The sequence below is a fragment of the Carica papaya genome, chromosome 4 (assembly GCF_054855325.1).
Source record: "Carica papaya isolate Zhongbai chromosome 4, ASM5485532v1, whole genome shotgun sequence".
Taxonomy (NCBI): Eukaryota; Viridiplantae; Streptophyta; class Magnoliopsida; order Brassicales; family Caricaceae; genus Carica; species Carica papaya.
In genome coordinates this window covers 681,354-702,737 of record NC_142312.1, presented here as the reverse complement: position 1 = coordinate 702,737, position 21,384 = coordinate 681,354, and the positions used below count along the sequence as shown (strand labels likewise).

At 35.5% G+C, this 21,384-nt stretch overlaps 4 protein-coding genes across 8 annotated transcripts; all 4 read left to right on the top strand.

The window, feature by feature from the left end:
- Positions 1-3,895: 3,895 nt before the first annotated feature.
- LOC110814389 (signal transducer, putative (DUF3550/UPF0682)) lies at positions 3,896-9,377 on the top strand. 2 transcript variants are annotated; one of them, XR_002539649.2, is made up of 9 exons: positions 3,896-4,714; positions 5,689-5,895; positions 5,998-6,240; positions 6,682-6,748; positions 6,832-7,023; positions 7,165-7,260; positions 7,967-8,152; positions 8,240-8,376; positions 8,537-9,377. XR_002539649.2 is itself a non-coding variant. In XM_022041835.2 (9 exons), the coding sequence occupies exons 1-9, from the start codon at positions 4,226-4,228 to the stop codon at positions 8,724-8,726; spliced, it is 1,803 nt and encodes a 600-aa protein (XP_021897527.2). In that variant the 5' UTR covers positions 3,897-4,225; the 3' UTR covers positions 8,727-9,377. The 2 variants fall into 2 exon arrangements, 1 of the variants encoding a protein (XP_021897527.2); XM_022041835.2 differs by having other exon boundaries at positions 3,897-4,714; positions 7,165-7,256.
- A 940-nt stretch (positions 9,378-10,317) lies between these two features.
- Positions 10,318-12,004, top strand: LOC110814421 (histone H3.3). The gene is made up of 5 exons (XM_022041890.2): positions 10,318-10,475; positions 10,974-11,045; positions 11,170-11,246; positions 11,335-11,425; positions 11,518-12,004. Exons 2-5 carry the CDS (start codon positions 10,974-10,976, stop codon positions 11,686-11,688), a joined length of 411 nt encoding a protein of 136 aa, XP_021897582.1. The 5' UTR covers positions 10,318-10,475; the 3' UTR covers positions 11,689-12,004.
- A 143-nt stretch (positions 12,005-12,147) lies between these two features.
- Positions 12,148-16,357, top strand: LOC110814309 (Myosin heavy chain-related protein). 4 transcript variants are annotated; one of them, XM_088217116.1, is made up of 3 exons: positions 12,148-12,792; positions 13,920-13,983; positions 14,204-16,357. In XM_088217116.1, the coding sequence occupies exon 3, from the start codon at positions 14,216-14,218 to the stop codon at positions 16,160-16,162; it is 1,947 nt and encodes a 648-aa protein (XP_088073242.1). In that variant the 5' UTR covers positions 12,148-12,792; positions 13,920-13,983; positions 14,204-14,215; the 3' UTR covers positions 16,163-16,357. The 4 variants fall into 4 exon arrangements, with proteins under 4 accessions (XP_088073242.1, XP_088073241.1, XP_021897421.1 ...); XM_088217115.1 differs by having other exon boundaries at positions 12,876-13,983; positions 14,198-16,357; XM_022041729.2 differs by having other exon boundaries at positions 12,148-13,753.
- A 1,882-nt stretch (positions 16,358-18,239) lies between these two features.
- Positions 18,240-21,384, top strand: GCL1 (GCR2-like 1). The gene is made up of 5 exons (XM_022041953.2): positions 18,240-18,525; positions 18,662-18,882; positions 19,524-19,635; positions 20,374-20,844; positions 20,952-21,384. Exons 1-5 carry the CDS (start codon positions 18,364-18,366, stop codon positions 21,294-21,296), a joined length of 1,311 nt encoding a protein of 436 aa, XP_021897645.1. The 5' UTR covers positions 18,240-18,363; the 3' UTR covers positions 21,297-21,384.

The following is a 21,384-nucleotide window of genomic DNA, read 5'->3' as shown; positions in this document are numbered from 1 at the left end:
ATTTGAATTTGATAAAATACATTTAAAATTCGCAATGTTATTGTTTATATTATTTACATGCAAATACACGTAAGAGATTGAATAGTAATAGTTTATTTTTATCATTATAAATTATTAACATATTTATTTATTTTGAGTTGTATTTTCAATGAAATGAATATCTAAAAATATTTTTCGTATAAATCATATTTATATGAAAAAAATTATATGTTCAGGTTCAATTGATTTATATATTAAGATACAGTATTTATTGTTAAACTATGAGTTTAAATTGGTTTACATTATAATTAGTGGAAAAAAAAAATTGGCACTAAGTTTATAGTAAATTACGTTCGGATTAAATAATATGTAAATCCGACTATCTAAACAAATTAATAAAAAAGTTAAATCTGTCATAAGTTTCGAAACGGAATTATGTTTGCTCTTCATGAGAATGAGTCAGGTTCGAATTTGATAAAATATATTTAAAATCCAACATGTTATCATTTATATTTTTTTACTTGAAAATACTCATAAGAGATTGAATAATAGTAGTTTATTTTATCATTATAAATTATTAATATATTTATTTATTCCGAATCATATTTTCTCACCAATAATAAGATGAATTTTTTCACTATTTCATATACTAAGCGATTTTATTTGGAAAAGAAAATGTTACATACTAATGGATTCAAGTCTATAACCGTAGGTTACAATGCACGGGATCTTGTATCACTTACCAACGAGGTCCTATCGATTAGTATTGCACAAAAAAAATCGATTATAGACACTAATATAATTAGTTATGCCCTTTATAGATAAACTTGGGATTTGCACTCCAAAATAAGATCAGTTTAAGATCATGGGATTATTTTTTATCATATTGTAACGACTTTTGTACAAAATATATTTTGAAGTAACTGCCCTATAAATTCTATATCTATCTATACAAAGAATAAATTATGTAACAAATGAGATTCTTATTTATACATGTGGTACTTTAAATTTGGAACGAGCATGAAAAAATTAACGATATTTTTTTATCTTTTGAGTTATTCTGCTGAATCGGTCGCTCAAGACTTTTGATCTCTACCCGGAGCCGACGAAAAAAATAGAATCACTTCTTATGAATTCGTAAAGAATCAAGCACAAATTATATTTATATGAAAAAAAAATATAACATCACAATTTCCAAACTTTTAAATATATTATATATTTGTATGTACAAATAAAAAATTGTGCAATTAATTAAACTTATAATCTTAATATATATAAATATTTTATCCAAAAAATTAAAAGAAGATAACTTATAGGCTAAGAAATCCAGCAGCTCCCTTTATTACTTTTCAAATCACGAGGTAATTTGTTGAAATTAAAGTTTGACCAATATTCCAAATAGTTTGGTTTGTCAGTGCGGAGCCTGGTATGACTATTTAGGGCGTGTTTGGTGATTGGTATTTTGGGCATTCTATTCCAACTTATGCCTTCCTGAAAGAGGGTCTGATCTACCAAACACCTCCGCAAAAAGTAGGCGATCGGTGCGGTGTACCATCTTCTTTATGCCTAAAGACAAACGCGGCTTTATCTCTTTATGCATGTCGTTTTGTGTTTTATTATTTTCAACTAATCAATAATATTAACGTAATTAGGTTTAATTAAAACTATTATAATACACATTGCAGACGGTGGAGGTGACTGCTTATGTTTTTATCCAGAGTTGTTGAAATGGGTTTTAGAAAAAAAATTACTCTTTCGACAGACCTTCACCTACTCGACCAACTGTAATTATTGGCACCATGATTTTTCCACATGTGTCAAGTTAAATTGTAATTTGAAAATAAAAATTATTATATACACATATATATATATATACTTCTTAAAAAATAATAATTCATTCCATCAATATGTAATATAATAATGTAATATAATAATGCGTTACTGCATTAGGGTTATTTCGGACGGATCCAATTTATTAAAATATCAGAATAAATAGTCAATAGAAATTTACAATATTTTAATGTGTTTAAATTTAAATGTGTCGATAATTATAGACGACAACACTTTATTTATTTACAAAGCGTTCACCTTGACGTTGTCAGAACTCGAAAAAGAATATATAAGGTAATGCGAGGCAAGGGGAATGACACCCTCTTAGTATCACATATGTAATATAATAACGATCAAATACTTCATCACGTAATGTGTCGCTATATTATAATTATTTCGGACTATATTTATTAAAATATCAGAATAAATAGTTGAGAGAAATTTACAATATTCTACGATATGTCTAAATTTAAACGTGTCGATAACGGTAGATAACAACGCTTTCTTTACCCACAAAACGTTCAATTCAACAATGTCAGAATTCGAAAGAGAAAGAAAATATACAAAATAATGCAAGATTTTCCTAAAAGTTAGGAGTATCGTTATAAAAAAATTATTACTACCTCGCTTGCAGAGTCACGAGTAAACACGTCGAAATCACCCACCTATTCCGAACTAAAAAAATTTAATCTAATATACCCGTAAACATATGTCATCGTCTATAATTAAATTATTGATTCCTTGAAATATTTAAGCTAATAATGTGCAAAATTCAAATATTTAATATGAAATATTTGTCACGACCGTTTTGGATTATACGTGTCGTTTTGTATCACGCCCGTCTTCTTCTTAGATTTCGACCTCACATTGTGCCATCGTCAACGGTCAACCCTTTGAATTATAGGTGTGTGTAAATAATAGTTTGTACATATACATATATGTATATATGTATTTTTAACGGTAAAAATATTGTTTAATATAAATTTAAGTTTCTCACACAAATATTTAGGTGATTTATTTTTTGGGTTAAATTCGAAAAATTTAATTTAAAAGTATATTTAACAAAATTATAATTAATTAATCATATATTTCCCCGCTAGCTAAACTAACTTTTCTTTTATATATATATATATATTACATACATTATATTATATGATTATTATACATATGATCCACACACATGATTAAGCACGTCATAATCGTGCACATTTATTAATAGAATTTAATATTTTTTTAAAAAGCAGATAATTGATTAAGGCAGTTGGATGAATTATTGATGAATTATAGAACATCGTGCTACGTGCCAATTAATTAATTTCTTGATGATCACCATATTTTAGTAACGAGTTTTTCACTTTTAATTTAAAAATTTTACATAAAAAATTAGAATTAAAATTTAAAAAAAAAAAGTTCAACCATATCTTACTCTTAAAATAAAAAATAAATAAATTTATTTATACACAAATATATATATATATATGGTGTAAAAAAATATCAATTTTTTTTTTTAAAATGGGCCAAAAAGAATATGTGATATAATGGCGAAGGACCACTTCATAGATCTATACAATTAATATCTAAAGGACGTAATACATTATTATTATTATTTTATATGATTTTATTATAATTTAATTTATGTGATTTTAGCAACTTTCTCCCATATAAATTTAAAAATTTAAAGGTAAAGTTGTGCGGATTAATCTTTTTATTAATTAAATTAATTAGTGTTAACTTAATTTAAATAAAACATAATTAGATTGAATAAGTAATTATCTAAAATATTCGAGAAGTTTCCTTTTTTATTTTTAATTATGAAAAAACATCTCGAAACAGAATGCCTGTGCTCATGGGCGTAGGTTCAAGAGTGACGTATACCTGCACGAAAAGGAAAGTGACGAGTACGGAAAAAAAATATTGCGCCGTTAACCGAATAGATTCCTCACACGTCGAACGAGAAAAGATCAAGAAATCATCCGACGGTCACCGATAAAAGTTAACGTACACCTGGCAGTACACAATAAATCCCCCCCTCCCGCGGGGCCCCCCTATGTCTATGAACCTCCTTGGCTCGAAATTATCCAGTCTATCTTTCTCTCTTCTTTCTTAGTTCCTCCGGATTCCGGCGGCCACTGTAAATTACCCAAAATAAATAAATAAAAACGGAGAGAGCCAAAAATTAGGTGAAGAAAAAGAAAAGAAAAAGGAAAGAAAATAAGAAAGAAAAGAATATTTCGCTGACAACATAAAACTACAGCTCACAGGTCATCGACGCAAAAAGTCCACTTCCCCCTCTCGCTCTCTCTCTCTCTCTCTCTCTCTCTCTCTCACGCTTTGTCTTGCAAGACAACCGTGCGAACATTTCCCGATGAAAACCGGCGATTACCGGCGGTGACACTTTCGCGTTTGCGTTGTGTTCATGGCCGAGAACGACGTCGTATCCCGAACCTTCCAAGCGTTGGTGGAGAGCGCGGACCGGAAGTTCGCCCGAGTTCGTGACCTCGCGCCGTACGGACGAGCTCAGAGCCACTATTTCCACAAAGTATTCAAGGCCTACATGCGCCTCTGGAAGTACCAGCAGGAGAATAGGTCCAAGCTGGTCGAGTCTGGCCTTAACCGCTGGGAAATCGGCGAGATCGCGAGCCGGATCGGCCAGCTCTACTTCGGCCAGTACATGAGGACCAGCGAGGCGCGGTTCCTGGTCGAGGCGTATGTATTTTACGAAGCGATTTTGAATAGGAGGTACTTTGAGGCGGCAAAAGTGAAGGATCTCGGCGTTCGATTCAAGGAGTTGAGATTCTACGCGAGGTTTTTGCTTGTTTCGTTGATTCTGTGCCGTATCGACATGGTTAATGTCTTAACTGAGAAGTTTAGGGCTCTTGTTGATGATAGCAGGGCATCTTTTCGGGTAATTTAATATATGCGTATATATACACACACACTATTTTTGTTCTCTCTTAGTAGGCGTTGTTAATTATTTCGTGTAATCAAGTTGAATTTTAGAGTTATTTTATGTAAGCTGCATTTTGTGTTGTTTTCTCCACGTTCTCCTGTAGGCTCTCTTCAATCACTGAGAGTAGTCATTTCTTCGCTGTTCGATTCATGAAAAATTTGAAGTCTGAGCTTAATTTCGCGGCACGAACATTCGAAGGACCTAATTAAGTTAAATGGCCAAAATAAATATTTGTATTATTTTTGGTTTCTGTTGATTGATGAGAAAACAAAAGTTCGAACTTTGAACTGAAGTGATATTTTAAAGACTCAAAGTTGACTTGAGTGTAATAGGTTAATTTAGTATTTTCCTTGGGAGGGGAAAAGGTTTTTGAACTGGTTCTTCTGTGTCCCTAGTCTGTGTTGGTTGTCGGATTTTTAATTACTGTTGACTAGACAAGGAAAATGGATGTTTGAGCTGAAATTTGTCCAAATCCTTGGCTGGCCCGAAGACAGCTCTTGGATCATATAAGGTGTGAGGTTCATAGATATACAAAAGCAATATAGAACCATTGCCTGATATGTCTTTTCTTTGAAATTATCACAACCTCTTTCTCTTTCCGCTTACCGTAACAGATTTCCTGTTTGTACCTTGAGAATCAGAGAATTTAAAAGCTAGGTTAGAACTTTAAGATTGAAAACTTCCTCTGCCATTTCTCCTAGTTTAATTTAGGAAAAATTGCAACTGAGAAATCCATCATTTTCATAGTATTAGATATACAAGTATATTCAAGAAATTTGAAGGCATTCCACAGGTGCTTACTAGATCCTAAATGATTAATTGGTTATGTCTAAATTCATTATATTCATTTAGTATGTTTTTCGCCTTATAAAAGACAATCGTCAGTCCTACCTAGTTGATAAAGGACGCTTGCCATATTTTCTTCACAGGAAACTAACTTCAAAGAATGGAACCTAGTTGTTCAAGAAATTGTTCGTTTTACAGAAGTTGGTGCATCCATGAAGAATATCAGGCCTTTGCGGTACTCTGCTATGTTTGATTCTCATCCCACGTCTCAACCATATGTAGCTCGACTCCATGCAAAGAAGGTTCTAAAATTTCAAGATGCGCTTTTGACAAGTTATCATCGGAATGAGGTGAATAAAACTCTGTGAATTATTTGAGGCCATTTTGAATTCAGAGAAAATATCTCGTAAAGAGAAAAGAATCGTGAATTGTTAATGTTCTGTTGTTCTCAGGTTAAATTTGCTGAACTCACTTTGGACACATACAGAATGCTACAGTGTTTGGAATGGGAGCCAAGTGGTTCTTTTTACCAGAAGCATCCTGTTGAACCGAAGGAGAATGGTGTTGTGATTGATCATTCTGGAGCTTCTGGGCTAATAGATATAAACTTGGCTGCTGATTTGACTGATCCAACATTACGACCTAATCCTAAGAAAGCTGTCCTCTATCATCCATCTGTCACGCATATACTAGCAGTAAGTTTGAAAGACATCATCTATTGAGTTTGCTGCAGTTGCATGTCATTTACAAATGTCAGCAAGTTACTGCTCCAACCTTAGTGTTGGATTCGCTTATTGCCCTTTTGATGGACACTGGTTTACCTGCTTGCATTTCGGGATTTTCTGGAAATAGGCCAAATATCAATATCATATATATGTATATATATTCCAGAAAGATGCATGTAGTTCTTTCTAATTATTTTCTATGAGGCACTGACTTGTGTCTTTATCTTGCATTTGTAATGCAATGTCCCCTTTTGCTATTGTGTGTTTATGACATCAGCAATATGCTGGTATTTGTGGATTGCAGTTGTCATGCATAGAAAGTTGTCAGCAAAGTATTTGTACTGATCACATTGAGCCAGTTCATTTTGAATTGTAAACTTCGTTGATATGGCAATTGCATAATTTGGGCAGGTTCTTGCAACAATCTGTGAGGAACTCCCACCAGAGAGTGTCATGCTAATATATTTATCTGCGTCAGGTCAGTTTTATTTCTATATCACCTATATTGGGACTTTATCTTACTGTCTTAGATAAATCATGTCAATGTCGGTGACAATGCAGGGAAGGTAGGTCGTGGCAATATCCCTCAGGTGGAAGCCTCTGAAGGATCAAAGAGATCCTCAAGAAGCAAGGAGTCTTCACACATTTCCATGGAACATAATAACTCTGCGCCTCATTCTCACATGAATGGCAAAGTATTTTCCACTGATTACTATGGCGATTACCTATGGTTTGGTTCCAAAGGAAATGGGGGTAGGTATCTTTATTTGATTGAGTGTTATCGGCTCTTTTTGTTGATGGTTTGAGGGTACTAGCATTTTCAGATCATGTATAATTTATTACATTTTCTTATTGTATATTCCAACCTAATCTAGGCTGCTTATGGATCTTTAGGTTTAAATAACCTTTACCCTGGTGATCTGATTCCTTTTACACGAAGACCTCTTTTCCTGATCATTGATAGTGACAACAGCCATGCATTCAAGGCAGGTTTGTCAAAACTTGTGACTTGTCATGAATTTAAGCTTCTTCAGCAGCATCTATTTTCTTGTATTTTACTGCAGTACTAATGAAATCAAATATGAGGGCTTTTTTCAAATGTAGCCGATAGAGCTCTTTTTTCTTTTGGAAAATCTGACACTTTCTTTACAAAATTGAGATACTGATCAGAAGTTTCACCTTGATGATTTATTTCTACTCTTGTCTCTTCTTTTGGCTTCTGCCATGTGATTGATTGTGGGGTTGTTTTCAATTTAAATCATCCTTCTTTGCCAAAAAGAGCAAAAAAATGCTTAAAGCTGGTCATTTTAGAAATGAGAAATGAGGGCCATACCGCATATTGAATACTCCAGGGTGCGTTCCACTTTTTATGCGTTAATCTCTTAAAATATACCAACAGAGCTTGGGGAAGAGAAGCAAACAATTATTAATCAATGGATCCCCCATTATGTGAAGGATTTTTAGACGCTTCTGATGTGTCCTGGGAAAGCTTTAACCGATGCAAGCTATTTTGTTTTGGCAATGAATAGAAAATAAAACTTTAGATTCATGCATGAAATGTTTTCTTGCTAGTTGGTACTGTTTCCAAAATGTCGAGTTCCAAAAAATTCACAACTTTTGGCTACATTTTATGCATCTTGTTTAAACTCTTTTTTTTATCTCTTAAAAGTCTTACACAAGTATGAATGATTTCCAGGTCTTACATGGTGCAGAAAGGGGAGAGACAGCTGCCTTGCTTTTGTCACCCTTGAGGCCAACATTCAAAGGCCACCGATCTGTTATTGATGTAACAGAGAATGGAAGTCAGTTTACCTTTTTCTTAACTGCCCCTCTACAAGCATTCTGCCTGATGGTTGACCTCTCTGTGCATAATATTGATTCAGTAAGTTGAGTTGAAACCCTCTATGAGCTTCCCAATGATTTATTTTATCTCATTTTCTCTTATCTTTTCATGGTCTTCTGAACTCAGGAGGTTTATGAAGATGCCGAGAACATACTTTCTACTGCTTTCTCTGAGTGCGAAGTGATTCTGTGCACATCCAAAACTTTGGATCTGGTTTGGGCTCAAGTGTTATCTGACCCTTTCTTGAGGAGGCTTCTTCTTAGGTCTTTATCATCCATTTCAAGTGTTAAAAACTTTCAATTTGATATTTATCCTATTAAATGTTGAATGCCCATATGTTGATGGCTCATAAGCAAAATGCTTCTAGCAGACTCTTTTAAATGATAAAAATTACATGCTTATATGTTGTATTTTTATTTCCAGATTCATATTCTGCCGGTGTGTGCTTTCTGTCTTCTGTCACTCAGAAGATAGTGACCAGTACCTGCCCATTTGCCTTCCCGATCTTCCCGAGTGTGTGTCTCCCTACTCAGAAGTTATACAGTCTTCTGTTCACCGGCTAGCAAATCACCTGGAAGTTGCTCACTGTTTCCGCTTTAATCACACCGAGTAGGTCCTTACAATGCAGAGGAGAAACCTTGAAAATAGAGGTGTAGCCACCTGATACCAAGCCTTGTGGATTTAATCTAATGGTAACTCTTGGAAATCTACTAGTTGGCTATTCTGGGCACTTCAGGTGAAATCATCTGGTGATGGGGAAGCTTTGGCGCGGTTGTTTATTCTTCTTTTATTGCTCCCATGCAACCTCGCTGATTTTAGGTTGCATGTTGAAACCATATGGTGAGTTGGTGCTCTTTTTAGGTCGATGTTTCATAGTTTGCAGGTGTGTTCTTTTTCTTTTTCTTTTTTGAATTGCACCTTAATTCATAGGCCTCATAGTTGTATAAGTTTTCTCTGTCACGCTTTTTAGATCTCTGTATTCAATTAGTGCTAATTTGTTTAGCTGTAACTTTGTAAAAGAAAATGGGGTAGTCAGGTTGAGATATTCCTGTATTCTTTTCTTTCTTTCTTTTTTTTTTTTTTTTTTTTGTTTTTCTCTTGGCGGTTTGGTTGCGTATACTTGAAGCTTCCTGAAAAGGCAACATGTAAAGGAGTATTAGTAGTAAATCGAGGAATGCTGTTTTAACTAGATGTCCTTTGTTCCCTCCTATTAGTACTTGCTTTTATATTCGTAATATAGGGATTTCATTTGTGTCTGGTGTTATGTGTATGGTGTTTAACCTTTCATTCTCCCTACTCTAATGTTTATAAGGAAATTCCATCGTATCTTCATAATACTGCAGATTGATGATGCATTTTCTGATAAAGCCTTTCGGCGTTATTAATTTGAAATGTGATTCCTTTCTTCCCTTTGAATTTGGTTGCACGAATCAAGTTTCGAATTAAATATGAAATCTTTTTCCATATCGGCTCAAATTCGGTAGCTGTGGAGAAGCAATCGCCGTATGTCAGGTTTTAGAAAGAGAGAAAGTACAATGTCAAAGCTGCTGATGATGGATGCCTCAAATTCAAAATTTTTCAAGTCTGTGTTGGCTCAACGATCAGAAAGCAGCGAAGTAGAATAAAAAAAGTTACAATTGTCTAACGGGCCTTTTTAGTATGTTCTTTGGGCTTTAACCAAGCTTTAGTCGCGACATTAACAGCTCTCTCATTTTATACAAAATCTAATTATGAAGGTGCTATTTCGAAAATTTGGAATATAAAAAATTACATTGTTTATGTACTTTTCCTTGTCAGATGTATATAAATTCACAAACTTTATAGTAAATTACCATGTTATTTTTTTTTAAAGAGACATATTATTAAATAATAATTTTAGAAAGGAAAAAACTAACTTCCGGATGACCCATCGCAATTTCCCATTAATCAAAGGGCTTTAAAGCAAAATTTTCAATCCGCCGCGTTTTGCAAAACCAAATCTTCTTGCTGATCGGGATTTACAAGACCATGAGCATTTAGGCGTAGGGTAATAACGACGGCTCTGGCTTAAAACAAAATGGAGCATGCTTAATGTCAACCAATAGGATGCGAGTATTGTACCCTGACGATCCGTGTCAGCACCTCATAAACCAATCGCAGCCATTAGTCTGCAGCCGAGAAAACACAACTTGTGATATTCGTAACCGTCGGATTTCTTACAGAAGAAACACACGGATAGTCAATGATTACCGTCCGATCCTCATATGTCACCCCAACTTGTCGTCTATAAATATGACTTTACCGCTGGTTCTTCCAAATTTTTATAATCCTTTACCCAGAGCAAGACTTTCAAGAGGGAGAGAGGCGCTAGAAGAAATCAAAGGTATGTCTCTCTCTTGTTTCGTCCCCTTAGGATTTTGTTAATAATTTTCTTTGTGCGTTATGATGTTGATCCTATTTATTTAGACTCTGAATAGGGGTTCGTGATTTTAATTACGAGGGTAATTGATATGATGTATGTATTTGTGATTTTAGGTTTACGGAATTGTTTGGTTGTCTTTGTTATCGTGATTGGGGAATTGAGGAATTTGTTAGGGTTTTTCGGTATACAGATTGTAGGGATCTAAGGTTATCAGAGTTGGGTATTGAAACCCCTGTACCTCTTCCTGTTGTGCAAGAAAGATTAGTATTGCCCTTTATCTACTCATTCTGAAAGGGAAAACTCTAAAACCCGAATCGTCAATCTTAATTTCTTGTCGACCGGACAGGTCATCAACTTTCTACCAGGATTACGCGTAGAAAATTATCGGGTGTCTATAATCGTTAGTATGATTTCTACATTTTTTATAGACGGAATAATGAGTAATTGATGGTCGTGCAGATGGCTCGTACCAAGCAAACTGCTCGGAAATCTACTGGAGGAAAGGCTCCTAGGAAGCAACTTGCTACTAAGGTGATTTCTTTTCCAATTTGGTTTTGTTTACAATTTCCTGTGCTGCTAATTGCTAGTGGAAGTCGTGTTTATATGTTCTAGTCTAATTTTTACTTATATTCTCGTTTTAATATGAAAATACCAGGCTGCACGTAAGTCTGCCCCAACCACTGGTGGAGTCAAGAAGCCGCATCGTTATAGACCTGGAACTGTCGCTCTTCGGTGAGTTCATATCCATTATGCTGGTTTCAGTCTTAATTGTTTTGTTTTAATTTCATTTTTTAAATAATCCTATTGCGATTTTGTACAGTGAAATCCGTAAGTATCAGAAGAGTACCGAGCTTCTGATCAGGAAGCTTCCATTCCAAAGGCTTGTCCGTGAAATTGCCCAGGATTTCAAGGTATGGGATCTTATTTCGCGTATATTTAATTGTAGTGAATAGTGTTACTGGGTTTGTGAATGAATTTTGATTACTCGTGTTTGTTGCTGCAGACTGATCTGCGTTTCCAGAGCCACGCAGTGCTTGCGTTGCAGGAGGCTGCTGAGGCTTACCTCGTGGGTCTTTTTGAGGACACTAACCTTTGTGCCATCCATGCCAAGCGTGTTACAATCATGCCAAAGGACATTCAGCTGGCAAGGAGGATCAGGGGTGAACGTGCTTAGGCAATGGGTGGATAAAGCTCTGATCAAACAGGGTTTCATAATTGAAGAAAGAAAATGGAGGGTGGTGGTGGAAGGTAGGTTTTGTTATTTTGAAGTTGGATCAGGTTAGGTAGATAAGGTTAGGGTTGTAGTTGGTAGGATGGATGTGAGGCCTGGTGTTTTTAATGGGAAATACATTTGGATTTGGTATATTGTTAATGGTGATTTGTGAACTCGGTGTTGCAGTCTAATCTTTTAGCGTAGCCTATTATTCTGATATATGAATTTGTACCTCCTTTAACGCTATACAGTGTTGTAGAATGCGTGTTTTGTTTCATGGAATGCTGTGTTCTTCATCTGATTTTCTGTTTTATATTTGGGAATTGAAAATGGAACTGTGTAAATTTTTAAAGAAGCACTGAGAAATATCCACAATCATTTTTTCCGCCTGGTTCAATTGTGAAACTGGTTTTTGTTATATGCATTTGGGTTCTGAGCTGTTAAAAACTGAGTTTGTAGTGTGCTTACGGCGGTGGGCATTGAAACTGATTAATAAATCTTTTTTTGAAGCACAAAAATAATTTACAGCTTGTAATCACACACTTCTTTCCGTGATGCAAACCAAAAACAGATGTTAAAATACATGGCAGTAGTAAATCAGAAAGTCGCAAGATGATGGTCCTACCGTTTATGAAGTTTGACACCCCATCAGACTCATAAATTTGTACAGGTCTCTCCTGTTTGGTTCATCGACCCAGCGGAATATTTTTGTCCTGTGGGTCAAGAGGACTTGATTGTCGTGAAGTCATGTCTTTTCGCTCGTACTGATGTTCCTGTTTTTCTGTTTCCATCGTCAATACATGCACGTCATTTCTCCTCTGCAACCGAGCTTTTTTATGGCTGCGTCTAATCATGGTGAGGCGTCTTCTCCGCTAACTCACTCTTTGGTCTACTCTCAACTTAACTTCCAACCGTGGTCATCATCAATATCTCCACACTTCTAAACAACCAAAGAGCTTGGAACGCCTCCGTTAAGCAGATCATCATCTACTGTTTGTGGAAATGCCCGACTGGATTACGGCTGCCAAATTGCTCTCTCGAAAGCCTTCACTTTCTTTATCAAAGGTGGGGGATGGGTAACAAATGACTTACTTTCTTCACATTCTGTTTTACTGGCATAGGCCTATATAGATTAGTTCATATTTCAGATATGGTGGCACTTGTCAATAGCTGGCCAGTCCATTGCATTGCTCTCTCAATTCAACGCCCTTGCTTTGTGCAACCTCAACTGCAGCGATTGCATCTTCCACTCCCTCCGCACGGCCGACGGCGCCATTTAAACAGCGCAAAAACCTTTTTCTTTTTTAGAATTAGGCTGCACGAGGAAGATAATATTGTCTTCAAGCTAATTGAAATATAAAATTTGTCATTTTACGTATATAATTTTATGAATTATCAACGACCAATTTATAATTTTTTTACTCGGAGATACTAGTAAAGATATTATCACCAAATTAAATTTTTTCGAGAGTGACTATTTTCTAAACTGTATATTTCATGTCGTCTAGGTTTTGTTATGAGGGAAAATCATAGCAGCACTAAAACTTCTGTGTTTTATTATTTTTTTTATAAAAATATTATTAGCTTCAAACCCAATATCATAACTGGCCAACTTGAATATTTATGCATATTATGAAAACTGCAACAAAACGTCGTCTAGAATCTGATCGTATGACCACCTTAAAGCTAGGTCGTGGAGGAGTTGTTGGCGTTCTGCATCATACCCTTATAGACCAGTCTGCCGGCTAAATATTAGCCAGTAAATATATATATATATATATATTAAATGTATGTAAATTCATAACAAGCGTCAAAATATTGTCAAATCCACATCACGTCTCCCTCTCTGTTGCCCGATTCTAATTTCTAACCATTCAAGCTGTCCAACTTTTCTACGGGATCCCCGTCAACCTCGGATTTTCCCAAAACATAACCAGAAAAAACTGAAGAAACTTAAACACAGAAAGAATCCAAGCAGTCTCTGTCTTCTCCCCTCCCCAACCCCTCACCTACAGAGTATTTTGAGGTCCTGACCTTTCAAAACCACCTTCTGGTTTTGTTGTTTTCTGTTTGTTTGTTTTCCCCTCCTAAATTTCTTTTGCTTATTTAATTATCTTGTCTGTCAATTCTCTGTGCTCCTCCTCTAATGGAAGATGGAGCCATTTTCATGTTTTGATTCTGTGTGTTTCTAGGTTTTTCTCTCCTGATTTATTACAGGCTTTTAAAGATCAGAAAATTCAACCCGGAAAATTCAAGGTACTAAATCAATTTTTTATTAATTTTCTCTCTCATACATAATTGATTATATAACCAATTATATCAACAGACCAGGTCGAAAAAGTAACTAATCTATTATCCATTGATTTCTTATTCTGACTTTATTCTCTATGACAAGAACTGGGTTAATCTAGATGGGATGAATTTTATGTTTTTTCATCTGATAGAAAAAGAATCATTAAGAATTTCAAAGATGCAGAAACAGCAGCAGATGGAGCAGATTGAAGAAGAGTTGATGAAGATGCAGAAGCGGTTGTCAGCTGCAGAGCAAGAAAGAGACAGAGTCATGAGCGAGCTAAGAGACATGAAGAAGATAACCGAGCAGGCCTCCTTGAGGCTTAACGGCGAGAGTATGTCACCAAAGAATTCCATGAAGGTTGCAGATATAGACACGGAGCTCACCAAGATGAAAGGCTCATTGGACACTGCAAGTCAAGAGCTGAAGATTCGAGAACTGAACATTATTTCGTTGAAACTCGAGCTCGAAAAGGCAAAAGAATGGAAGATTAAATTGGTGGAGAAAGAAGCTTTGTTGCAAAAGCTGAAAGATGAATTGGTTGATGTGAAATCATCGGAGGCTCACTCGTTGGTCTTGTTGTCGGAGAGCAAGAAAAGAATCCGAGAGCTCGAGGCTGAGGTAGAGAAAGGGAAAGAATCAGAAACCAAGATGCTAGAATCCTTTGTTTCTCAGACAAAACAGCTTGAGCAGGCCAAGATTTCGCTCGAAGAATCGAAGATCAGTATCGGCTATCTTCTCGAAAAGTTGAGGAGATACGAGGGTTCTTCCGGGGAGAATGTTAATGATCTTAGTGAATTTAAAAGTTGGATTAACAAAAATTATGTGACAAAGGAAGTAGAAGATCTGAAATCTGAGCTTCAATCAGCAAAAATGGATTTGATTCATGCCCAGGAAGCTAACCAAGTTTCTTCTTTGAAAATCAGAGATCTCCTTGGACAAGCGAGCTTACTTCAGAATGAAGTTAAGTCGGCTAACAAGGCTGAAGAAGACAACAAGAAAGCCATGGACGATCTAGCAATGGCGCTGAAAGAAGTCGCAGCAGATTGTGCTCAAGTAAAAGAGAAGCTCACCATAACCGAAGCTGCACTGAAACTTACAGAAGGAGAGGCTGAGGAGCTGCAGGCGGAGCTAAAAAACACTGAAGAAAACTATAAATCTCTGTTACAGGAAGCAAGAAAAGAAGCTGAACGCCATAAGAACACTGCTGATAGATTGAGATTTGAAGCAGAAGAATCACTCCTCGCATGGAATGCGAAAGAAGCTGGCTTCGTCGATTGCATCAAAAGAGCAGAAGAAGAAAAAAATTTTGCATGTGAAGACAAGAACAGGCTTCTTCAGTCACTTGTAACCGCCGAGAATTTGAGCAAGAGAGCGAAGGAAGAAAATTACAAGCTGCGTGATATACTTAAACAGGCAATTAATGAAGCTAACGTTGCCAAAGAAGCTGCTGCCATTGCTAGAGCTGAAAATTCACAACTCAAAGATGCCTTGGCGGACAAGGAAGAAGCACTGCATTTTCTCACCACTGAAAATGAGAATTTGAAAATCAACGAAGCTGCAGCCTACGAAAACATCAAAGAGTTAAAAAGATTGCTCTTCGAAGCAACATTAGCATCGGCAAATGAGGTGAAAACAGAGGAGAAAGAAAATGATAAGAAACTAAGCTACCAGAATTCAATGGAGAAGGAACAAAAAGACAACAAGAAACCAGTGAGTACTACTAATTTCCACTTGAAGGAAATTAAAGTACACAAACCGAGAGACACAGAAGAGAATCCTAAACGCTCTGAAGAAGACGATGATGACGATGATGACGACGAAGATTGTGATTCGGCCATGACTGATCCACTTCGCGGATCCATCTTTGATGTAGCAGCTGAATCACCGGACGCCGTGCCTCTACATTGGAAGAAATCGCGTACTTTGTCAATCGATGACGGAGAGACGATAATTTCAGAGGATTTTGATAATCTTGATGGCGGCCATGGCGACGAAACAGAAGGTGCTGAAGGTGCCAGAAGCTCGAGGAAGAAGAAAGCATTGTTGAGAAGATTTGGAGATCTTCTAAGAAGAAAAAGTTACTACCCCAAAAGTAGTACCGAACCAAAGAGTACTGAACCATCGGAGGCGAGTAATTAATATTATTTTGGTCAATTACTCATTTACATACATACATACATGCATACATACATACATACATACACTACAATTAATTTAATTAATTCTTTAATTTATATTGCTTTAATTTTCTTAGTGAATTGTAATGGATTATGGTGAGCAGTGTAAGTATACCACCCTGCCTTTGGGATATAGTGAATATACATTATTGTGGTATCATATTTTTTTTAAATAATATAATTATTTTATAAAATATATTTGATTAATTTAAATTTTTAGTAAATAATTAATAAAATTATTATAAGATATCTTTATACAAAAATAATTTTTTTATAAAAAAAAAACATAAAAATTATATGAAGAAGCTTACCACCTTACATTTGGATTCTCCCAATCTTTGTATTTCGAGAAAAAAAAAATATATTTAAATATTACACATTTTAGATCAGTAGATCGTGATAAGATCCTCTTTAATGATGTTTAGAATTTCTATAAGAGAGTGTTATAGGTAATGCGGTCCAAAAAAATGATCAAAAATATAATTTGTCAAATAATCTGTACACTGATTTTTTTTTTCTGATAGATATGTTCTATTTTGACAGTTCAATTTTTCATGAGTCAAAATCTTGATAGTCAAAATAAAGTTAGAATTTGTGTTGATCGTGATCACGTTATTGTTAAGAATCTTATTCATGACCTGGATAACGAGAGTACTATCCATCTCCATTGCTTGTATTTCACTTTAACATTGCTTGAATTGTCATGCATTTCGATTCTTAATTATTTAATTAATTAACATAAGGTTAATTTTGATAAGTAATCATCGGTATTTAGGGTTAAGCTAATAATAAATAACAATAATAATATAAAGTTATGAGTTTTGTCTAATGTTTGGCCCGTTTATAACGAAATATCTGACTTTATTTTAAATAGAGTATAAAATTCAGAGTGAGTATAGATCGAAAATCAAAACTCAAAATTATCGGAGTTTGGAGTGAGTACAAATAGAAAATGACCGAAGATGATATAAAGTCAATGATTTACTTACGATACACTCATTTCCAATATACGGTGCACATTATTGTTATATTTGTGATATTTATATTTATTGTTTAGCGACGTATAAATTAGCATCTATCTATAGTACTATACAAAAATTGCTTAATGTCTACCATAAAATACACGTGTTAATGTATTGATCTTAGGATATTACAATATGAATAATTATCGTTTGTTACAATATTCAATTTTACAGATCTTTTTATCATAATCTGTGATTATGATACATGATGTCATTGATAATAATAAAATTTTAATTAAAATTGTTAATCGTAAATAATACTTTAGATAAAATTATTATATTATATCATTATGTAACATAAAAATATCTTTGTAATTATGAAACTTTATTTAAGCTTATATGATGATATAAAAAAAATAACGTAAAAAAAAAAAAAAGTGAATCAACAAACAATCCAAAATTCTTATCTTATTATAATTACGTGGTACATTTCATCAAAAAAATGAAATTATGTGTCTCGAAATATTTTTTACACATTAAAAGATAAAATGATCATTAAAATTAAATTAAACTTCATCAACACTAATAAACTAAAATTTTAATATAATTAAATTAAACATTATAATATAAGAATAATAAATTTATAACATGCTTATAAAATAATAAATTTTATGTAATTATATTTCAGACTAATAATCTTTAATATAAAAATTTTAATTACTATATCATTATATTAGTGGCATTTAACATAATATTATTTACTAAATAGATTCATATTTTTTAATTACAAATACCAAAATAAAATCAAACTCGTACATATTAAATTCCTCTATTTTTATAATTAATCAATTAATAATTAGCAATCGAATAATAAAAATAATAAATACTTCCCGAGAGGTCGCACGTATCGCGATATAATGATATTCGTGCAATCAAGACGGGAACTTGGTATTGTCGTAAACCACGCGGCAGGCTGACAGGATGCCACCTGTCCATCGCTTCTGTTGCACCGCTTTTCCGTGCAGCCAGTTACCTAAACCGAAGATGACACGAATTTCACACACGGGATCACTCGCGCCCTCTTTTTTGTCCTTTTATTCCCAAAACAACTTGTGTATAAATGGCGCGGGTTTCTGGTTTTCTCTCTCAGAGCTAGAAAGTAAAGAAGAGACGAGCAGAGAGGGAGAGTTGGAGAGAGAGAATGTCGCCGGTGGATTTTGCGTCCTCGGAGGAGAGCCGCGAAAAGAGAAACGATGAACGGCTGGATTTGCTTCACATCGACACAATGGATCCAACGGTCACGAGCTCGTGGACTCTCCCTAGAGAAACTTTCCTTAGAGCTGCTCTCTCTCTTAAGGACCAGGTATATATTGGTTTAATCTTGTGAAGAGTGTGTACGTTAAGTCCGCGTCACTCCTCATGGCGTATGTTAGTATGTGTTGCTGCTGGATTATGCAGTAAATTTTGCTCTAATTTGTTCCCTCTGCTCCTCTGAGTAGGTGGTGGAGTTCACATGGAGAAGCATTGGGAAAGGTGGTTGTGGTAGGCCGGGTTCGGGCGTGGATACGGGTGTGGTTGAGGATCCAACTGCCTATTCGGGACTGCTGGGTACGGCCTTCACCTGCTTGAGGTCGTACGAGGTTACAGGTGATCGGAAGGACTTGCTGTTGAGCTCGGATATCGTTGACACGTGTGCTTCAATCGCACGTGCCTCCACCAGGTACGATTCGTCTCTGTTGAGCTGATATTGTTATTGATTCCCTGGCTCCGAAAAGAAATGTAAGGAATAATATTCTGACACGGGGTTGCAACTTCTAACTTTACCTTTAAAAAGATATATAACCAACAATGGAGCATGTTGATCGTAGCTTTCTTTTATTTATATCATTTATTTTAGAATTTAATAATATTTTTACGTTTTTTTTTTAGGAAAAGAGCTTTACGTACCTTACTGGGTTGTAAGTAATTACGGAAACGAGCTTGTAAGCTTTTTGTTTTTGTTCGTAAGTTTAGATAAAAGCTTAGCAATAGTTTTATATCTCATACGACCTTACTGATAACATCTATAAGTTTACATTTCAGATATGTATATGCATATATGTGTTTACATTGTGTGTCTTCTATTTAAAAGAAGTTAGTATTTGGTGAGATTGAGTGTACTGGAGCAAAGGAGCGTTTTTGAGAATTGATGACTTAATACTCAGATAACAGTCGTCATATTTGTTACATGAAGGAAAAAATTGTTTTGTCTTGTCATTAAGGGCCATGCTAGTAGTGTTGATGTACCAGATGAAAGCAAATTTTTCTTGGCCTTCCACAAAATACCATGGAGTCCTAATATCACTTATATTTCCTATACAGGCATGTGACGTTTTTATGTGGTAGAGGAGGAGTTTATGCTCTCGGTGCTGTGGTGGCTAATTACACGGGGGATCATGACAAGCGTGGCTTCTTTCTAAATCTCTTCCTTGAGGTAACTAATTGCAAAGAAGAGTCCTATCTATCTTAGTTTGCATCCTCTTGTTTCTGCTTCCTTGTATCTGTTCCATTAGGAGACAGCATATGGAAGTCTATATAATCTGTGTGCCACAGAAATCGACGAGGTATAAATTAATTGACAAAAAAGCTGTCAACTTTCCTGATATTTCTTGTCATTGTTTTTTTTTTTTTTCTCTTTTCCACTAGCATTTGAATAAGGAAAGGCAAAAAATAAGGAATATATATATAGGTCGGTTATTCTGCTTACCATCATACTATTTTGGAGTAGAATCTAATAGAATAATCACAAAATACCCATTATGAAGTGTCAAGGAATAGAGTCAGATCAATCACTCCCTTTGTTGGTTCCGATACGTCATAATTCATTTCTTAAGATGTTGATGAACTCTATACAAACGCTAGCAGCCTTTCGAATGTGAGATTATCAGTGAGAATCTGTATTGGGAATAGGCATAATGTTAGCAGCATCAGTAGACGCCACAACCAAAAAAGCTCGTCAGTCTCTACAAATCATTGAGTGAATAAAAGTTGTTTGTCCTGTTCTTGCATATGGTTAGGTTCCCCAGATAAAATATCAGTAGTTGCTCTCGGGAATTAAGTTTCACGCTCTGTACCAAGCATACTGCTTGATAAAGAGTGTTAATGTGCTTTATTAAATAGCAATATCTATATCTATTTGGTCATATTACTTAATCCAGCCATGGATATATAGGTAGCAGAAGAGAGAGCACTCCCGGTTGGACCTGAGGAAGGAGGTTTTGGAATGTCATATGATCTTCTCTTTGGTCGAGCAGGGTTTCTATGGGCTGCTTTGTTCATAAACAAGTATCTCGGAGAAGAGACAGTATCAATGGACCTTCTTATGCCAATTGTTGTTGCTGTGCTAGCAGGGGGGAGGGCAGGGGCCTCTAATAACACAGCTTGCCCTCTGATGTACCGATGGCATGGAACGCGATACTGGGGTGCAGCCCACGGTCTGGCTGGAATTTTGCAAGTGCTGCTTCACTTTCCTCTCTCTAAAGAAGATGCGGAGGACGTCAAGGGCACATTAAGGTACATGATGAGTAACAGGTTCCCTCATAGCGGTAATTACCCTTCAAGTGAAGGGAACCCCAGGGACAAGCTAGTGCAATGGTCACACGGGGCAACTAACATGGCCATCACTCTCTCCAAGGCATCTCAGGTTAGTAATTCCAATACCGAGTGCAAAATTACGATTCCACATTATTAGCTTTGTTGATTTTTAGCTTAGTTATCTGGTGTGTTTGATTTATTTTTTCAACAATATAGGTGTTTACAAGTGAGAGGGAATTCCGTGATGCAGCAACAGAAGCAGGGGAAGTAGTATGGAAGAGTGGATTGGTGAAGAAGGTAGGTTTAGCAGATGGTGTGGCCGGGAATGCTTATGCCTTTCTTTCGCTTTACCGGCTGACCGGAGAGAGCATCTATGAAGAGAGAGCAAAAGCATTTTCAAGTTTCTTGTATCACAATGCAACAAAGCTTGTGAATGCGCAGAGTGGATGGCACAGAGCTGAGCTTGTCTACTCTCTTTTCCAGGGACTTGCTGGCATAGCATGCCTCTGGTTTGATCTGTTCTCCCCTGTGAACTCCAGGTTCCCTGGGTATGAACTTTAGGAACTTCTAAAATATCAAAGTGTAAATGCCAGATATTACATATATATGTATATATATATATATAAATATATACCTCACTGAACTTTTA

Bases quoted from the DNA above. Each gene is read 5' to 3' on its own strand.
- LOC110814389 (XM_022041835.2), top strand. From the start codon at position 4,226: ATGGCCGAGAACGACGTCGTATCCCGAACCTTCCAAGCGTTGGTGGAG. The intron at 8,153-8,239 runs GTAAGTTGAGTT...TTCTGAACTCAG, and splicing joins CTGTGCATAATATTGATTCA to GAGGTTTATGAAGATGCCGA. The intron at 8,377-8,536 runs GTCTTTATCATC...TTTTATTTCCAG, and splicing joins TTGAGGAGGCTTCTTCTTAG to ATTCATATTCTGCCGGTGTG.
- LOC110814421 (XM_022041890.2), top strand. From the start codon at position 10,974: ATGGCTCGTACCAAGCAAACTGCTCGGAAATCTACTGGAGGAAAGGCT. The intron at 11,247-11,334 runs GTGAGTTCATAT...GATTTTGTACAG, and splicing joins CCTGGAACTGTCGCTCTTCG to TGAAATCCGTAAGTATCAGA. The intron at 11,426-11,517 runs GTATGGGATCTT...TTGTTGCTGCAG, and splicing joins AAATTGCCCAGGATTTCAAG to ACTGATCTGCGTTTCCAGAG.
- LOC110814309 (XM_088217115.1), top strand. From the start codon at position 14,198: ATGCAGAAACAGCAGCAGATGGAGCAGATTGAAGAAGAGTTGATGAAG.
- GCL1 (XM_022041953.2), top strand. From the start codon at position 18,364: ATGTCGCCGGTGGATTTTGCGTCCTCGGAGGAGAGCCGCGAAAAGAGA. The intron at 18,883-19,523 runs GTACGATTCGTC...TTTCCTATACAG, and splicing joins ATCGCACGTGCCTCCACCAG to GCATGTGACGTTTTTATGTG. The intron at 20,845-20,951 runs GTTAGTAATTCC...TCAACAATATAG, and splicing joins CTCTCTCCAAGGCATCTCAG to GTGTTTACAAGTGAGAGGGA.